Raw genomic sequence first — 17,636 nt, 5'->3', positions numbered from 1 at the left:
TCAAATTAAACAGCATATTATTACTTTATGCAAACACAAAATGGTGTACCAATAACATCAGTAAGCATGTTGAGCTTAATGTCATTTATTTGCAAAAACAAGGTAAATGTTTCTGAGATCTCGAACCACAATTAAAAGGGACCAAACCATCTTGTTGGTCATTGGTTGAGTTGAACTCATACCCTCTCCCTTCAGCCAGTAATTAGATGTACACTGTGATTATGTAAGTGCTGTTTAATAGTTTAACTACTTTACTGGACGCCCGCCAACCAATCAGAGAGCAGAAATCAGCAGGCGAGGCGATTTGAACCTGAGTGAGGAATTTATGTTCAGTCCGATGTGTAAAAGTTTCGACCACTGAGTCATACGGGCACTTAGATGTGTGTGTGTGTGCGTGTGTGTGTGTGTGTGTGTGTGTGTGTGTGTGTGTGTGTGTGTGTGTGTGTGTGTGTGTGTGTGTGTGTGTGTGTGTGTGTGTGTGTGTGTGTGTGTGTGTGTGTGTGTGTGTGTGTGTGTGTGTCAGCTGCTATTTAAACAGTACACACCCTGCCCGTCCCGGATCATAACGGAGCTGCTGCTGCTGCTGAAGGTAAGGAAACACAGATCGCACGCTGAAAAACCTGACTGCGTGCACAGATATCCAGATCACACAGAAGTCCAGCTTTACTGTAGAGGGGTGGAAATCATTTGAACAAAAAGCTTTTAGCTGGGAGTTTGGTTCTTTAATGTGCAAGAAATATCTATCAAAGAAGTCTAAAATTAGCTGAAATCTTCGAATGTTAGTGTGAAATGTTCCTGATGTGCTGACAGCCGGCTGCTGGATGGGTGCGGCGGGTAAAGTCCTCCCTGCAGACCCTCTCTCTCAGCCTGTAATTACCATGGTATCATGTTCATGTGATAAACAGGGAGGATCACAGAGACGTGGTGGTGTTATCTGTAAGCAGAGAACAGAGTTTATGAGACTGTACAGATACAGCAGACGTGTATTTCTGCTCATCTAGTGATCCTTAGATCCTACACAGAAATCAGATGACGCTAAATGCAAAAATCGGTTTGTAAACATGCAGAAATGAGAAAAAAGACGAGTCACTCAACTTGACTCTGACTGAAGGCTTTTATTTTGAAGGGGGACTGATTCATTGAGAAGCATTTTGTTAGCAGCATGATACTAAACATTAGATCCTTTCTGGCAGCGGGAGTTACTCCAAACCAAAGCTGAAGGTTCCCAAAAACGTTCACAATAAGAGTCTGATCTGATTCTTTAACCTAGAAGCTGGGATTTTACTTTGAAAACGTTGGATGGGAAGTCATTGTGTGTAATACACCGTGTCCACAGCAGACATCTTGACTCATAGCACCTTTAATTGCTGCTGTACATTGTACTGTATTGCAACTCTCGCTGTAAAGTAGCCATTGTTCATGTTATTGGTTCTTGTCAGATCGTATAGAAGTCTATGAGAAAATGATCCTACTTCTCACTTGTCTCATTACCTCAGTAGACATATTGCTTATGAGTTCATGGTCTCTATCTGTAGGTGCAAGTCCTCTTCAATACAGCATGATGTTCATTTAGTAAATTATCGTCTACATTTTGAGTAAAGTAACCAATAAAGTAGCTTACTGTATGCTTTAAGGATTGTTTTATAGAAGTCCAGGAAAGATGACCATACTTCTCACTTGATTTATTACCACATTACCTGAGGAGTTTATGGACTTCATTTCTAGATTCAAGTCTTTTTAAACACAGCATAAATAAATGATGTTCCCATTTAGTGTATAAAGACCATACTTTAGGGCGGGGCTGCACGTTATTGTGCTTCCTTTCAAGAGATCAACAGTGTAACAAATATGATTGATTTAAGAAAATATGTTTGGTACAACAAACATCAAATGTTGGTCTGATGTCTGCAAACCTTCAGTTGTTACTCCTATATCTGTTGCAGAGATTTACACGCAGGCAGTTAGGTCCTTGAATGCAACACAATGGGTCTACCGTCTTCCATATGCCCCTCACTGGAATACCCTGTGTCATTATGGAAAAGTGGGTAATCAAACTGGGGGTGTTTCTCAATTGTGAGTAAAGCTGCTTCAGAGCCACTATTTCAAGCATGCTACGTCATCGAGTGCCGCCGAAGTACTGTTCCAATCTCCAGCATACTTGGAAATCTACCGAGCCCGGCGTACTCCGTTTGGAGAAATATCGAGGCTGCACATGAGTAGACTCCGCGGTCTTAAAATCCCCACAATGCTTTGCGCACGGACCAATTTCCCCAAATCTGTGGCGGAAGATGTAAGAGGCGGGGCCTCTCATATGACGCACACCTGCACACTTGCTAGCCTGTTCCACTCTTTGTTTTCCGAATGCCAGGAAGTATTCTTGACTCGCTTCTGAAGCAAGATGCTCGGCAGACATGTGCTACCAAGCAAGCGTACTCGACATTGAGAAACACCCTCAGTGTGGACAAAACCAACAGGGATAGACTTTTACTTGTCAAAGAAATACAAAATGAGTTAGTCTTTGTGAGATCCTTGTTGTTTTTTGAATGTGTTCACACGGGAGAGTTCTGCTCTGTATGTCTATGTATCCTTGAAATAAAGGTATATTCTCTGTTAAACCTGCATTTGGGTCCTGCCTGCTTCGCTCAACCCTGACAGAAGGATATCACAAAGAGAAAAAAGCAGAACCTAAATGCACACAGGACTAATCAAAGACACAAGACACAGGTGAGGAGGGAGGAGAAAACACAGGGGCACAAAGTGAACACAATCAGGTAATCAGGCAGGAGGGAACACAGAGACAGGAAGCAACAGGCAAGACAGGTGTTGAACACTTTTCAAACTAAAACAGGAAACCAAAAAGACAGATCTACTCAGGACACAAATAAAACACAGACAGATCGTGACACCAACAATGTAACTGCTTAAATCACAAGGCAAATATAAATGTAGTTTAACTTTTATCAGGAAATAATGCAACATGTAGTAAAACTAGTTTAATTACATGCAGTAAAGTACTCCCAAAAAAAGACTACAGTGTAATATATTAAAAAAAATATTGTTCTTCAAGCTTTGTATCAACAGTCAAGTATATACAACTATTTTAATCAATTTTAAAGTAATCTTTCAAGAGGAAACAGAAGGAAATGACCGGAAAACGTCCTAGAACATTTATTTCTTATATTACAGTAAAGTGATCCTCTTTAGACAAATCAATAACTTGTTAAGGGCGCTACATTAGTCTCTCTGAAGATTTGAATTAACCAATAATGGGAAGTTAGCCTGGGAGGCTCAGCTCAGGGCACACATAAACCCACGAACTCTGTGTGATCTGTTATCAGAGAAAAAACATGCCAAACATAAATATGTTTAAAAGGGTGGTGGTCCTCTTTAATATCTCTGGCTCTTGGACTGTTTGTATCGGGCGTCGCTAAGAAACCGTTGCCAACACTTCCTGTTAGTGTTTAATAAGAGGTCAAAGGTCGGGAGAGCATTCCAGACTCTAGTAATTAATCATTTAGTTACGAAACAAAACGTTACAGTGTTTGATTTATCAATCGTGTGTGTGTGTGTGTGTGTGTGTGTGTGTGTGTGTGTGTGTGTGTGTGTGTGTGTGTGTGTGTGTGTGTGTGTGTGTGTGTGTGTGTGTGTGTGTGTGTGTGTGTGTGTGTGTGTGTGTGTGTGTGTGTGTGTGTGTGGGGTGTGTGTGTGTGGTGTGTGGTGTGTGTGTCTTATCTGCCTCTCATACCGACACACCCTGTGGAATTTCCTGTTCAATAAATACAGCACACCTATGCGAGGCGTTCACAGGCCGCTGGATTCTGCAGCGCTCGGTGTTCACACTCTATTGTTCGCTCGTCCGTTTTTAGAAACCTGAAGAGGAAACTTGAAGCGTTTCCACCGGGAGGAAATCTGTCCTCAGATGAAATCTAAGGAGACTTTGTGGATTCTCCCTCCTCACACTTTATATTTACAATTTGTTCATAAAAACCCGAATGAAATCAGAAAATATGTTTTGCTTTGCAGAAGTATTTGAATATCAAACAGGAAGGATGTGATTTGGGATAAAGGAAACATCCGTTTACTATAAATAGCATTATATCTAATGACTCTAATGTTTACTGTGCTCATGTTTCCTACTTTATTAACCTGTAAGGGCACATGGAGACAGTTTGGACAAACTTAGAAACATTTAAAAGAAAATGATATTGATGTACAAAACATAACACTTTTACATCGATAACAGAAACAAATAGAAGATAAGAAAGTGTGTTTATGTTGAGTTAGCAGAAGAAGATATTCATATTAAATATATGTGTGTGTGTGGGTGTTGGGGGGGGGGGGGTATTGCATTTGTCAATGAATAGCTGCAACGATTAGCCAATTAATCAATTAATCTACTAACAATAAATCAATCGGCGTCGAACCGGATGGTCAATTTATCTTTTGAGGCACTTTAAAAAAAGAAATCTGATGTTTTCAGCTTCATAAAAGTGGGATTTGAGGTGTTCCTTCCTCCATTTTAGGACTTCACACTGAAGATATCTTAGGTTTGGATTGATCTATATTTTAAATGTTACTCTGGAGTTTTAGAGACCAAAACAGTTTAAATGATTAATAGAGAAAGAAAATCAGATTAATTGATATTTAAAATATGTTTGTAAAGTAATTGTCTTATAGTTATTTCACGTGTGCATTTATACATGAACCATGAGGAATCACAACAGATGCAGAAATGGATCAGTTGTGATCATGTTGAATTAAAAACCGACTTTCTAACCGTGTGTCCTGCAGGTGAACTCAACATGGCGCTGGTTTCTGAGTTTCTGGGACAACTGACGCTGTCGTACGGCGGGGTGAGTAAGAAACTGAAAAATAAATAAATAATAAAACAGATATACCCCTGTAAACTTGTGCATTAGGATATTCAATCATGCCTTAGCATTGATCTAGAGCAGGGGTGTTCAACTCAAATTCAACGAGGTCCAGGTAGAGAAAATGTCCCCATGCAAAGGTCCGGGACATCAACATGTCTAAGTTGCTTTATGAATTAGTGTGATATATATTGAAGTAGCCTGTAGCTTTATCCACGTCTGCATGTCATCAACAACTGACTGCCAATCAAATAAAGTACAATTCATAAACAACAATAGAGTAAATACTGTGGATATGTGTAATGTTCCTCTCTGGCTGCATTTCAAAATAAAATAGAGAAAATAAATAAAATAGCTTTTGAAAATATGTGCATCTTAAAAGTGCTTAATTCTAGATAAATAAAATAAAGTGTAGCTGCAGCTTGCGTTTCCCTTTTTCTTTGTTAACCGTTTCACATCATGACCTAACAGTTTCAGACGATTATAGAACTATATCAGTCTTTACACATCATAACAATTGAACAGTTTTAAAGTTTCTCTTTCTTTCCCTCTTATATTGCAGTCCCTCACTCACTTTTCTTTAATTCAGTGCGAGAATTGAGCTTGAGCTTGTCCTGCCAGGAGTTTAAATCTGGGCTGAAATGGTGTCAGGGCCATTCTCATACACACATGCAGGTGCTCATTGGTTAGCCTCGGTTAGCCTGCCCTGGAACCATATTTAGTTTTAATCCCCTGAAATCCCCTATTAATGTATTGATTATAGGTCCGGGTCCGTATAGGTCGGCGTCTGGGTCCGGATCCGGACCGCGGTCTGCCTGTTGCCGACCCCTGATCTAGACTCACAGTTTAATTTGACATGAGGGAAACTAAATCAGATTTTATCTTTAAAAAATCCAGATTCTGAAAACGTATTTAACCTTTTTCTGTAAACAATTGTTAAAAAACAATTTAACCCGACGTGTCTTTGAATACTGTGAAAAGCACTTGATTTATTTTTAAATCTTAAACATATCATTTTTTCTATTTGGTATTATTCTTAATGCACAGTTATTTTCTCACTGTTATATTTGATCATCTACTCTCTTTGTATTGTTTGATTTTTATCTTCCATTTGCTATTTTTTTTACGTGTTGCCTCTTTCCTAAAAAGTTCTCATTTGAAGTTTGTATTATTACATTCATTATAATATCACAGAAACAGGACAACTGTACTGCACAGTATTGATCTGGATAATGCTGCAATACTTTTGTAGTATCAGACGTTACAAATACCCCTTCTTGAACATCCTGAAGTTGAATCTCTTCAGATGACTTCATGTTCGTACAGATGTCCATATCTTTACAGCCTGAGAGGATCAATAGACTGGAGCTCTGTAGTTCTACTGCCTCACTAAACAGATAAAGCTCTTCTTCTCCACCCAACACCAACCTGATGAATAGAACAAACTCACTGTAGTATGACTGATAGAAAAGTGAATTCATGTTAACACCACAAATTAGGGATGTAACGATACTAAAAACTCACGGTACGATATTTATTGCGATATTGAAAAATAAAGAAACTTTTTTTTTTTACTTTTTACTTTAAATTCACCAAGTGTCAGAAAACACAACCCTCTCTATTTTCCTCCATACCCAAATCTCTAAAAAAGGGGCTGCAACGGATCTGATAAAAACTGATCCAGATTTGAACACTGTCCTGACGTCAGGACGGTGGCGCTACGGCTATTGGGCCAACTCCACCAATCAGGAGGAGACAGCCACGGCCGTTGCCGTTCGAAAGCGCTGTAGACGCTGTAGTACATATGCCAGGCCAGTAGATGGTGCTGTTCTCACATAATCAGCCCTTGCTAAAACAGAGCTAAAAAATGTCAAATTGAGCAAAATGAGGCATGGCTAAAATGCATGATCTGTTTGGTATTTTGAAAAAAAAAAAGTATAAATATGCCTTATATAGGTATGGTCCCTACACTATATTATTCACATATAGCATGATAGGTCCACTTTAAATAATACATCTGATTTGTACAGCATTTGAGTAGGATAGTAGTATTTTAAAGTGTCAAAAACAAAGTGACAGTAACAGACTGGAACAAGAACAACCAGTGTTTTTTTACCTACTAGTTCTACCAAACAAAGCAGGCATTTTCTTTGTGCCACATTTGTTTATCGCGATATGGTAGGGATGCACTTGTTACATCCCTACCTCAAATGCATCACCAACAAATGGAAAATGGAAAATGTTAGACGTAAACATAAAAAATGGCGAAAAGCAAAAGCCATATTTTCTTTGTCACTCTTTTCACGAGTTCCTAGATCTCTGCATTAAAATCCTTCATATATTTTCTCCCTCTCTGCAGGAGGAGGAGCCTAAATTCCCCACCGTGGTGCCGGCACGAGACTTCGACCCGGGAAGAGACGCCACCCGGATCGACACCGCCATCAAGACTAAAGGTGAGAGAAATCAGAAACGTAGAATTTATGTAACGGTCTGCCCGTCAACAATCAGGCCTTCATTCCAGAACCCATTTTTGTCTGTGGGAAACTAACAGTGCTGGTTACACCACTGAGTAGTTTAAATTAAAGAGTCCTCTCCTGCTGATGTTCAGGTGTATATCAGTGTGTAGTGTCTCTACTTTAAAGGGGACCTATCATGCAAAATGCACTTTTGCACGTCTTTTATACATGAATATGTGTCCCCGGTGTTCCAGGGAACTCACCAAGTGTTAGAAAACACAACCTCTCTATTTTCCTCCATACCCAAATCTCTAAAAAAGGGGCTGCAACGGATCTGATACAAACTGATCCAGATTTGAACACTTCTATGTCGTCACAGAAGTGGCGCTACGGCTATTGGGCCAACTCTCCACCTATCAGGGGAATGTGGGGTTGGGCCACAGCCGGCCATTCCCGCTCGAAAGCGCTGGAGACGCTGTAGTACATATGCCAGGCCTGTAAGTGGCGCTGTAGTCTGCCACAAAAGCAGTGAAGAAGACTTGGTTACCATGGTTACCCTTCTGTTTATTCTCCGCTGTGGCTTTTTTTTCTCCCTCCCCGAGGCAAGCGTTTGCTCCCGCTGCTTTAATTCAATGCAATCCCTCCCCGTCGAGGCAAGCACTGTAATTCTCTCCGGTTAGTCCACCAGCAGATGACAAACACCCACCTCTCCGCCTCTTCCAAGGAACGAGGGGACCGTGCGGCAGAGTTTCAGTTTCAGTTACTTTCGCCGGTCAAGATGTCCGTTAAAGTTTAAATCTTCCGGACAAAATTAGAAAAGTGCCGGTCAAAGGTCTTCTTTGTTATTTATTGAGCTTTAAAACAAATGAATAACGACTCTATATAATAAAACACGGAGGACGGAGATCTCTTTTTCTCCCCCTCTTCTGACAGCCCAGCAGCTGATCAGAGCACGTCTCCCCTCTCCTGCAGGGGGGCGTGGTCAGCAGAATCAGACCCGTAGACAGCAAACAGCACATAGAGCGAAATGAGGCATGGCTAAAATGCATGATCTGTTTGGTATTTTGAAAACAGAAACGTATAAATATACCTTATATAGGTATGGCCCTACAATATATCATTTAAATATAGCATGATAGGTCCACTTTAAAGAGTCCTCTCTGTCTGCAGGAGTGGACGAGCAGACGGTGATCGACATCCTGACGAGACGCAGCACGGAGCAGCGGAGAGAGATCGCCTTCGAATATGAACGGATCGCTAAGAAGGTTGAAAACGTTTCTGATTAATGAACATGTTTAAACATACTGGCCCGAACTAACTTTGGATTATTTCTTCTCAAAGACATAATCCTTGTACTTTCATCTGGTTTGGTCAGACACGAAGACACCAATTTTTAGGAGTTTATATCAATAACTTTGTCTGTGTCCGTAACCCTAACCTCTTCTAAATTCCCCAACATTTAGCATTACATAACACCTTATTTTCATATTTAAACATAACATGTCAGAAAACTTGTAATATAAAAAATGATTGTGTTATTGTCCGTAATGAAGTGAGGAAGTTTCATGGTGATTAATGCAAACATGAATTACACTGTAATCTGAGTTTTTTTTTTTTTTAACTGTATTGTCATACTATATTTTAGATATTGTATTTAAGTGTATTTGAAGTGAACTAAGTATTATGTTAGTAACCTGTATTTAAATCAGGCTTTATAATTATTTGAGTGACCGAGATCATGTAAGTGTATTTCAAGTGTACTATGTATTCATTTATTGAGCTGTACTTAAATCAGGTTTTGAAATAGTTTGACTGATAGAGATCATGCAATGTTATTATTTGTTTATTGATTGTTATGAACCTGCATCTCTTCTCTTTGCTGAGATTAATGTATTTGTATGCATGGTCCTTCTATAAATAAATACATACATACATATCTATCAGTACATTTTCCCCCCCATTGACCTGCAGTGTTGTATTGTCCCAGGATCTGAGCGTGGCCCTGAAGGGGGCGCTGTCCGGCTCCCTGGAGGCTCTGCTGCTGGGTCTGATGAAGGGCACCGCTCAGTACGACGCCTCGGAGCTCAAAGCCTCCATGAAGGTCAGACACGTTTCCCCTCTAAACCACGGGGGTCAAACTCAAGGTCATGCTTCAGTGAGAATGTCACAAAATTATTTAAAAAGAAAACTGATTTTTTTTTTTTAAATCAGTGAAAAAAGAAAAAAAAAGTGTGAACTTTTTGAAACATTTGTGACATTTTTGAACCTCCTTTCCTTTCTCTTTCTTGACCCTCCTTAGCAACGGTCATTACAGTCCTTGACAGCGGTCTGTTCTTCTGTATTTACAACGTGTCACATGTTCTCAATCGACCAATCAGAACTGTATTTAGCCTCCGTATTGGTTATAGTTGAATGTGGGACAATTTTCAGCAGGAAAAATTATTTTACTTTTGATGAAAAACATATTTGACCAATGAAAAAGCTCTGACAGAATAACATTGTTATATAATAGTGATTTTAATATAAAAAATGAAGTCTTACCTGTGTGTGTTGGTTTTCAGGGCCTGGGGACGGACGAGGAAACGCTCATCGAGATGGTCTGCTCGAGAAACAACGAGGAGCTGCTGGAGATAAAGAGGGTTTACAAAGAGAGTGCGTTTATCTCAAATACAGAGTTACAAATCTAACATTTTAAATTAAAGCTAAGGGAAACCGCGTGCATGTTTTTCATAGTGGTAAAGATCACATTACTGTTAGTATTGCTGCCTAACTTACAACGATATTACAATAATTATAATGCTGTGAGACTAACGTTGTTAACCTAACAGAGGAGGTTAAGTTAAACTGTCTGTTGAATAATCTGTCATTTTGATTTAAATGTTTGTAAGTATGCAGAGTTTAAATTCAATTAGCAGGACTAATGTTTGGCCATTTAACATTAGCCTGTATATCTAACTGAACCATTACCAAAAAAGGATATGTGAAATTCTTTATTTTACATACCAATTAACACATTTTACAATTCAAATGTCCAAAGAAGTATTTACTGTAAATTACGATAAATTAAAATATGCTCTCTTTCGTTTCAAGTATTTCATTTACTTCATAACCTAAAGGTAAATATTATTGGTCCAGTAATCTTTTCAATAAGTAACTTCGGGTATCATTATATGTAATATTGCAATACTCAATGACATATAAAGATGACAAATATTATCCATACTACATTTTGTAGTTTAAGAGTAAAATGACAAATACGTTAAAATCACGATACTTTATTTTGATTAGTCAAGTATTTAATTGGAGTAATTACAAAATATATATCATTTTGTATCTAGATATGTTAATGATAATGATTATGATATATGACAATCGCTATATAAATGACATTTCGTGATGGGAAATGTTCTGTTTAGCTTTCAGAGTGACTCAGTTAGCTTCAAAAGCTAAAGTAACATATCGTTAGCCGTTACATTGAACCACATGTAAGCTGTTAGCATGTTAGCTCGATGACCTTTACTATTAGTATCAACTATAAACATCTAGCTAGTTAGCTTCCGTGGCTAACATTAGCTACATCATGTGTTGTATTTAACCTATGAATGTTTTTCATAATGTGCATGTCTTTTTCTTTCTGTCCGCAGTGTTTAAGAAGGAGCTGGATAAAGAGGTAGCCGGAGACACTTCAGGGGACTTCGCTAAACTGCTGCTAGCGCTGGTTCAGGTAGCTCGATGCTAACTGTAAAAAACGTTGTTTGATTGTCATTTTAGTATCTGGGTAATATCACATATTTACAAACCAACTGCAAGTTTGGACCCTTCTGTCAGGCTATATGGTGTATTAAGGTTCAAGTCTTTGCATAAAGCACGCTGAAAGAAACCCCAGGTTGGTGTTTTACTGTCATTTAAACATTTTAAACCACTAATATGCATTTTGTTTCTCGACATGCAGACAAAGAGAGATGAGCCGTCTAACGTGGTGGACTATGAGAAGATCGACGAGGACGCCAGAGTGAGTCAAACACCTCATACAGTTTCCCTTAAAACATATTCAAAAAGATTTGATTTCTTGTGAAAAAACTATTTGTTTATGTTCTAAGTGTGAATATCTGTCATGATCTAACAATCAGTTGTTGAATCTTTAATTTTTTGTCTGCGATTTCATTAACTAACTCTAAGCAATACAGATGTCTCACCTTTCCTTCTAACTTATGGAAAGTAAGATGACTCTTAATTCTCTCACCTCAGTGTCTGTATGAAGCCGGGGTTCAGAGGAAAGGCACCGACGTGGCCGTCTGGATCTCCATCATGTCCCAGAGGAGCGTCCCCCACCTGCAGAAAGGTAACACACACACACACACACACACTCACACTCACACTCACACACACACACTCACACTCACACTCACACACACACTCACACTCACACTCACACACACACACACACACACACACACACACACACACACACACACACACACACACACACACACACACTCACACTCACTCACACACACAGTCTTTCAAGGGATCCTGTTTGTGACGCCAAATTGTGGTCGTGCAGTGGCTCAGTCAGTAGGGGCTTGGACTGGGAGCTGTAGGGTCGGCGGTTCAAAGCCCCGATCAGAGCTAAATATGGAGTGTGGACTGCTACTTGGAGAGGTCCCAGTTCACCTCCTGCCCTGCCGTGGTGCCCTTGAGCAAGGCACCGGACCAAAACATCTCGGTCAAAAAGCTGTTTCAAAGCCCTAGACTTGTTATTCTTTGAAACTACGGACAAAGGGCTGTGTTTCTTTATATATGAACACTTATTTTCTTCCGTAACAGTAGACAGTAGATATTGTATGTTACCATACCAACATTCAGGAGGTCTGCAGAGGGTCTGATATTCACATTTTGTTTGTTTAAGTTGGATATTAGAGACTGGCTGTGGTAACAGTTCATAAAAAGGAGTGTCCTCTATAAACATCCATAAAACAATATGCTTGTGTGTGTGTGTGTGTGGTGTGTGTGTGTGTGTGTGTGTGTGTGTGTGGTGTGTGTGTGTGTGTGGTGTGTGTGTGTGTGTGTGTGTGTGTGTGTGTGGTGTGTGTGTGTGTGTGTGTGGTGTGTGTGTGTGTGTGTGTGTGTGTGTGTGTGTGTGATGTGTGTGTGTGTTAGTGTTGAGCGCTATAAGAGCTACAGTCCCTACGACATGAAGGAGAGCATCAGGAAGGAGGTGAAGGGAGACCTGGAGAAGTCCTTCCTCACTCTGGGTAAAAAAACACCACCGTTTTATTATTATTTTATTCAAAGTATGTGCATGTGAGGGCACGTGGAAATTCAAAATAAAACACTGTTGCATAGGATGTAATGACATTATATTTAATATATGAATGTGTTCTCTCACAGTGGAGTGCTTTGAGAACAGACAGCTGTACTTCGCCAACAGACTCAATGAAGCCATGAAGGTACAGATCAGTTTGACCTTGATCACTGCAACTACACATGTTTAATGTTCTGCTTCCTGATACTTCTACTTTACTACAAACTGAAAATACTGTAGTTTTGGTGCACAGAGTGTACTTGCTAATTTATCATTTCTACTCTTATTTATATTCCTTTATTTTGTTGCAGGTGATTTCTGAATGCAGTCTACAATGGTTCATGAAATACATCCTATTTTTACTAAAGAGTAAATAATGTACAATTAAACAACAAAAATCAAGGACGTTAATAAGAGGAAACCAAAAGAGACATACAAGGAAAACAAATGCTAAAACATAAACAGCCAACACTAACATTACACTAGGGTTAGTGTTGGTGGCTTTCTTACATTTTATATACTGCTATTTTATTTTATATTATATATGTATATTTTTGTAACACCCACATTAAACTATAAACTGACTATTATAAAATAATATGATGTATATTATTCTTCAGAATTAGTTTGTTCACTTTTTATACTTGAAGTATATTTTTGGTGCTAATATGCTAACACTGTGTTAGCTTTAAATGCACGTCTTTTTTTTCATGTATTTCTACCACTCTAACTGAAGTAACCAATTGTGTGTGTGTGTGGTGTGTGTGTGTGTGGTGTGTGTGTGTGTGTGTGTGTGTGTGGGTGTGTGTGTGTGTGTGTGTGTGTGTGTGTGTGTGTGTGTGTGTGTGTGTGTGTGGTGTGTGTGTGTGTGTGTGTGTGTGTTGTGTGTGTGTGTGTGTGTGTGCGTGTATAGAGTAAAGGAGCGAAGGAGAAGGTGGTGACGAGGATCATGGTCTCTCGCTGTGAAGTCGACCTGATGAAAATCCGCTCAGAGTTCAAGAAGACGCACAAGAGAACTCTGTATCAGACCATCGCTGTGAGTATGTGTGTGTGTGTGTGTGTGTGTGTGTGTGTGTGTGTGTGTGGTGTGTGTGTGTGTGTGTGTGACGTGTGGGTGTGTTGTGTGTGTGTGTGTGTGTGTGTGTGTGTGTTTGTGTGTGTGTGTGTGTGTTGTGGTGTGGTTGTGTGTGTGTGTGTGTGTGTGTGTGTGTGTGTGTGTGTGTGTGTGTGTGTTGTGTGTGTGTGTGTGGTGTGTGTGTGTGTTGTTCAACCACCTCCAGTATGGGTCTCTGTGTTATGTAATTAATACAAAAAACATGGACAAGAACCATTGAATCAAAAGATACTGTGCATGCTGTGTTTAATGCCATGACACAAAACACAGACTGGATGTGATATTGTCCAAAAGTATGTTGGGGAAAGTTATTCATCAAACATCAAAACATTTTTAAAGGGGACCTATTCTGGGATTTCCATTTCCTGCAGTGTGTTATAAAGGTTTCTGTGCATGTAAATGGTCTGCAGAGGCTTAAGTCCCAAAGTATTAATATAATTGTTGTGTGTTTCAGGAGCACACTAAAGGAGACTACCAGAAGGCTCTGCTGAGTCTGTGCGGAGGAGACGACTGAGCTCTGAGTGGACTCCATTTCCCAGAAGGCCGCTGGGTCCTAACATCAGCTGACTGCAGATTTTCTTTTAACTCTGCCCATAAGAGCCTTGTTGTTGTTTTTTCTCTGTTAAACAGATCACCTTCATCTCTCTGAGCAGCTTCAGTTTTTAAATAAAATCGTTTCACCAGATTGTGTTTTTCATTTGTTGACGACCACCATGCAGTAGGTCAGCAGAGACACAGAGAAAAATAAAAATAAAGTTTTTACAAATAGATTTACTCGTATTAGAGGCAGTACAAATAATGGACGTCCACGCTGCGGAGTTTTACATTAGTGGTGCGGTCACCCAAAGTGACAGACCTAATTTTACCCTTATCTCTGCCCCAGAGTGCACCTAAAATAAGCCACGCGTAGGCACCGCCGGGGGCTTCCACCTGGAAAATAAATTGGGGTCAGGCGAGCTTTCCTCTCTGAGATAGAAAATATTAAATGTTTTGGGATTGTTCATGTAATTCATTAAATATCCACCAGATGGCGGAATAGTGTCCTATTGATGGAATTCACTATACACATGCAATTCTCCGTGTGTTGGACATGATTTGTACAATTCTGGGACAGTTCAATACAAAAAAATGTCTTACAATTGGACAGTCTAACATTTGGTTTAAATAGGCAGGAAAATTGATTCAAACGTCAGAATAGGTGTATTAAATACTCTGATACTTCCAGGGTGCATCAGACAGCACTTGACAAGCCAGGAAAAGTGCTTGAATCCTGGGTAAACATTGTTTAAATACTCTGAAAAAAAAAAAAGAAGATTAAAATAATAAATAATCATAATTTGAAAGATTATTGATTCGAAAATAATATGATACAGTACTATTACGTCTGGGTCTCTGTGTTTCATTAAAGCTCTGTGTGTGTGTGGAACGAGCCATTTTGTGTGCGTGCGCGAGCAAGAGAGAGAGAGCGCACCGGTACCGGAGATCGCTGTTGTTAGCTTCTGGTGCTAGCGAGCTACGCTAACGGATATAAGGAGTTTTTTCAACAACAAAGCGGAGGAGAGTCCTCTCCTGTCAGACTGAGAGCGAATTCATGTTTAAGGGTTAAAATCCTGAACATAATTTAACATTTGGTATTTTTGATCAGGACTGAAGTTGATTGAAAGATTTAACCCCAAAAAGTTTAAAAAAATATTAATCTGTTGTCATTTTAGAGCAGTTTTTGGAAGTGGACATTTTTGTCCCGAATTTTGTTGCTAATCTTTCTCCTACTTGAAAGACTACGGAGGGATAGGGTCTGCAATTAGTTTATTTTGGGGATGGGCCGGATGCTCTGACCGTTCCACTTCCTGCCCGGCGCCTCTGCAACGCTTTGCGTTGCGTCGAAAATAGACTTGCATCCTATTTTGAGCGGAGCCCAGCGCCGAGACGCTTCTGGGACACTTCTGAGCCGTAACGCGGCGCGTCTGGTGGAATAGCACCCATTAGGCGCGTTCACACCAAGTACTTTTCCCACAGTAGTTCCTGAGAACTTTAGTTCATGAGAGCTCTTTTAGTTCTGATGAACTAAAGCAGATCGCGTTCACACCAAAATGAGTTCCTGGGGGTGGATTAGGCAAATGAGCCGCTGACGTCACTTCTTCTTCTTCTGCTTAGGTTTTACTGGCAGGCCGCAAACAACTTCACGGCGAGTACAGTAGATGGCGGTATGCACCTTAAAGTTGCAATCCGCCAAAAAACCGAGAGAAGAAGAAAAAAAACTTCCGCTTCCGCTGTATGCTTCTGTTTACCTTCCGACCTCAGACACGGTATGGAGTTGACGTTTTGATGGTCGTGTTATACAGCTTCGTAACGGAGTTATTTAAGCCAATAACTCAGCCACAAATACAAATACAGATCGACCATTCAAATGCAATAGAAATGCTGAGTCGGAGGCGAAGGCGGTTAAGAAGCCTTAACAAAAGGATTGGACGACGAAATCACACGCGATGGACATGTTTCGCCGTTGTACAGCCGAGGATGATTATCACGCCCAAAGAACAGCAATGGTACGTTCATTAAATCACATTAATACTATCTAATGTAGGATTTATGGAGTTATGTAGGGCTAATTTGTGTCTTTGTATGTGTTCCAGATATGCGAATACTACGGAACTCTGGGTGAACAATAGAACGTCGGCCTGGTGGGAGGATGTGCAGTGGATCGAAGATTTCCGAATGTCCAAGGGCTCTTTTCAACTCCTCTGTATTCGCCTGGAAGCAACGTTGTGGAGAGGCATCTGAACAGCATGGAAATTGTAAATTGACAATAAAGCTGATATTTTGTACTGTGCATTTGGTTCTCTTTTATTTACCAGTCAACAGACACAATTACAATAGTGCAGACACACCTTAGTGCAAAGATTAAATGTCAGTATCAAAACAGTACTCATACTGTATATTTGTATATTAATGAGTATATTATGTTAAATGTGTGTTAAAGACAATGGGATGAGGTTGAAAGCTCTTTAAAAACGTTTGTATACATACATGTTAACATACATGTTAAGCATACACATCTGAAGAACTACGTTACACACACACAGGTTAGTCTGTGTACCGCTGCACTGCTGCTGGTTTAAACAAAGACAGTCATGATGCTAGTGCCGTGCATGTAGGTTCTCTTTTATTTATCAGCAGCAGATCAATAAGTGTCAGTAGTATCAAAACAATATAATAACAGTGGCAATATATATATATATATATATATCAATAGGTAGGCTCAGCAGCAGACACACCTTAGTGCAAAGTTAGGTGTCAGTATTAATAACAGTGGCATATATATATAATCACAATAATACAAAATGAACTGTCCCAGGTGTAGGCAATTTGGGGTGAAGTGTCTTGCCCAGGGACACAACGACATCCTGACTGCAGTGGGGTTTGAACCTGTGCTCCCCTGATCCGAACACCAACGCACCAGACCACTGCACCACACGCCTCCCAACAAGTCATTGTACAGTTTATCAACGACAAGTTTTTCTTAATTTTTGTATTGAAGGCCTGTTGGATTTAATCAGCTCGCTTAGCACTGCCAGAAGCCCAGCCTGAAAGGTATTTTGTTGCTCCACCTCGATTCCTGGGCCTTGTGTGAATGCAGCAGCCGCTCGTCGTGCATCTCCTTGGCACGCAGGTCCTCATTCTCCTTGCTGACCATGGCACGGCGGGCCATCGCCATGATGGTGTCAAGGAAGCTGTCATCGCGTGCCCACTTTCCTAAGGTGAAATATGCAAGATACAAGATCAGTTTAATCGCAACAACGAGACAACATTGTCCAAATCTGTCTCTGCAGGCACACAACAGGAGGAACACAGGGAACACCTTTGATTTGACTATTAACATTTGAAATGGT

The 17,636-nt window shown here is 40.0% G+C and overlaps 1 protein-coding gene across 1 annotated transcript; it reads left to right on the top strand.

The window, feature by feature from the left end:
* Nucleotides 1-475: 475 nt before the first annotated feature.
* LOC117485341 (annexin A2-like) lies at nucleotides 476-14,431 on the top strand. Its single transcript, XM_034133852.1, has 14 exons — nucleotides 476-589; nucleotides 4,792-4,853; nucleotides 7,231-7,324; nucleotides 8,498-8,592; nucleotides 9,315-9,428; nucleotides 9,889-9,979; nucleotides 10,972-11,051; nucleotides 11,280-11,339; nucleotides 11,576-11,669; nucleotides 11,892-11,898; nucleotides 12,488-12,582; nucleotides 12,719-12,777; nucleotides 13,546-13,668; nucleotides 14,201-14,431. The coding sequence occupies exons 2-14, from the start codon at nucleotides 4,803-4,805 to the stop codon at nucleotides 14,258-14,260; spliced, it is 1,023 nt and encodes a 340-aa protein (XP_033989743.1). The 5' UTR covers nucleotides 476-589; nucleotides 4,792-4,802; the 3' UTR covers nucleotides 14,261-14,431.
* Nucleotides 14,432-17,636: the final 3,205 nt, after the last annotated feature.

This window comes from Trematomus bernacchii, unplaced genomic scaffold, assembly GCF_902827165.1.
Source record: "Trematomus bernacchii unplaced genomic scaffold, fTreBer1.1, whole genome shotgun sequence".
NCBI lineage: Eukaryota > Metazoa > Chordata > Actinopteri > Perciformes > Nototheniidae > Trematomus > Trematomus bernacchii.
Note: the sequence above shows the minus strand (reverse complement) of the source record. Positions and strands in the feature narration are given on the sequence as shown.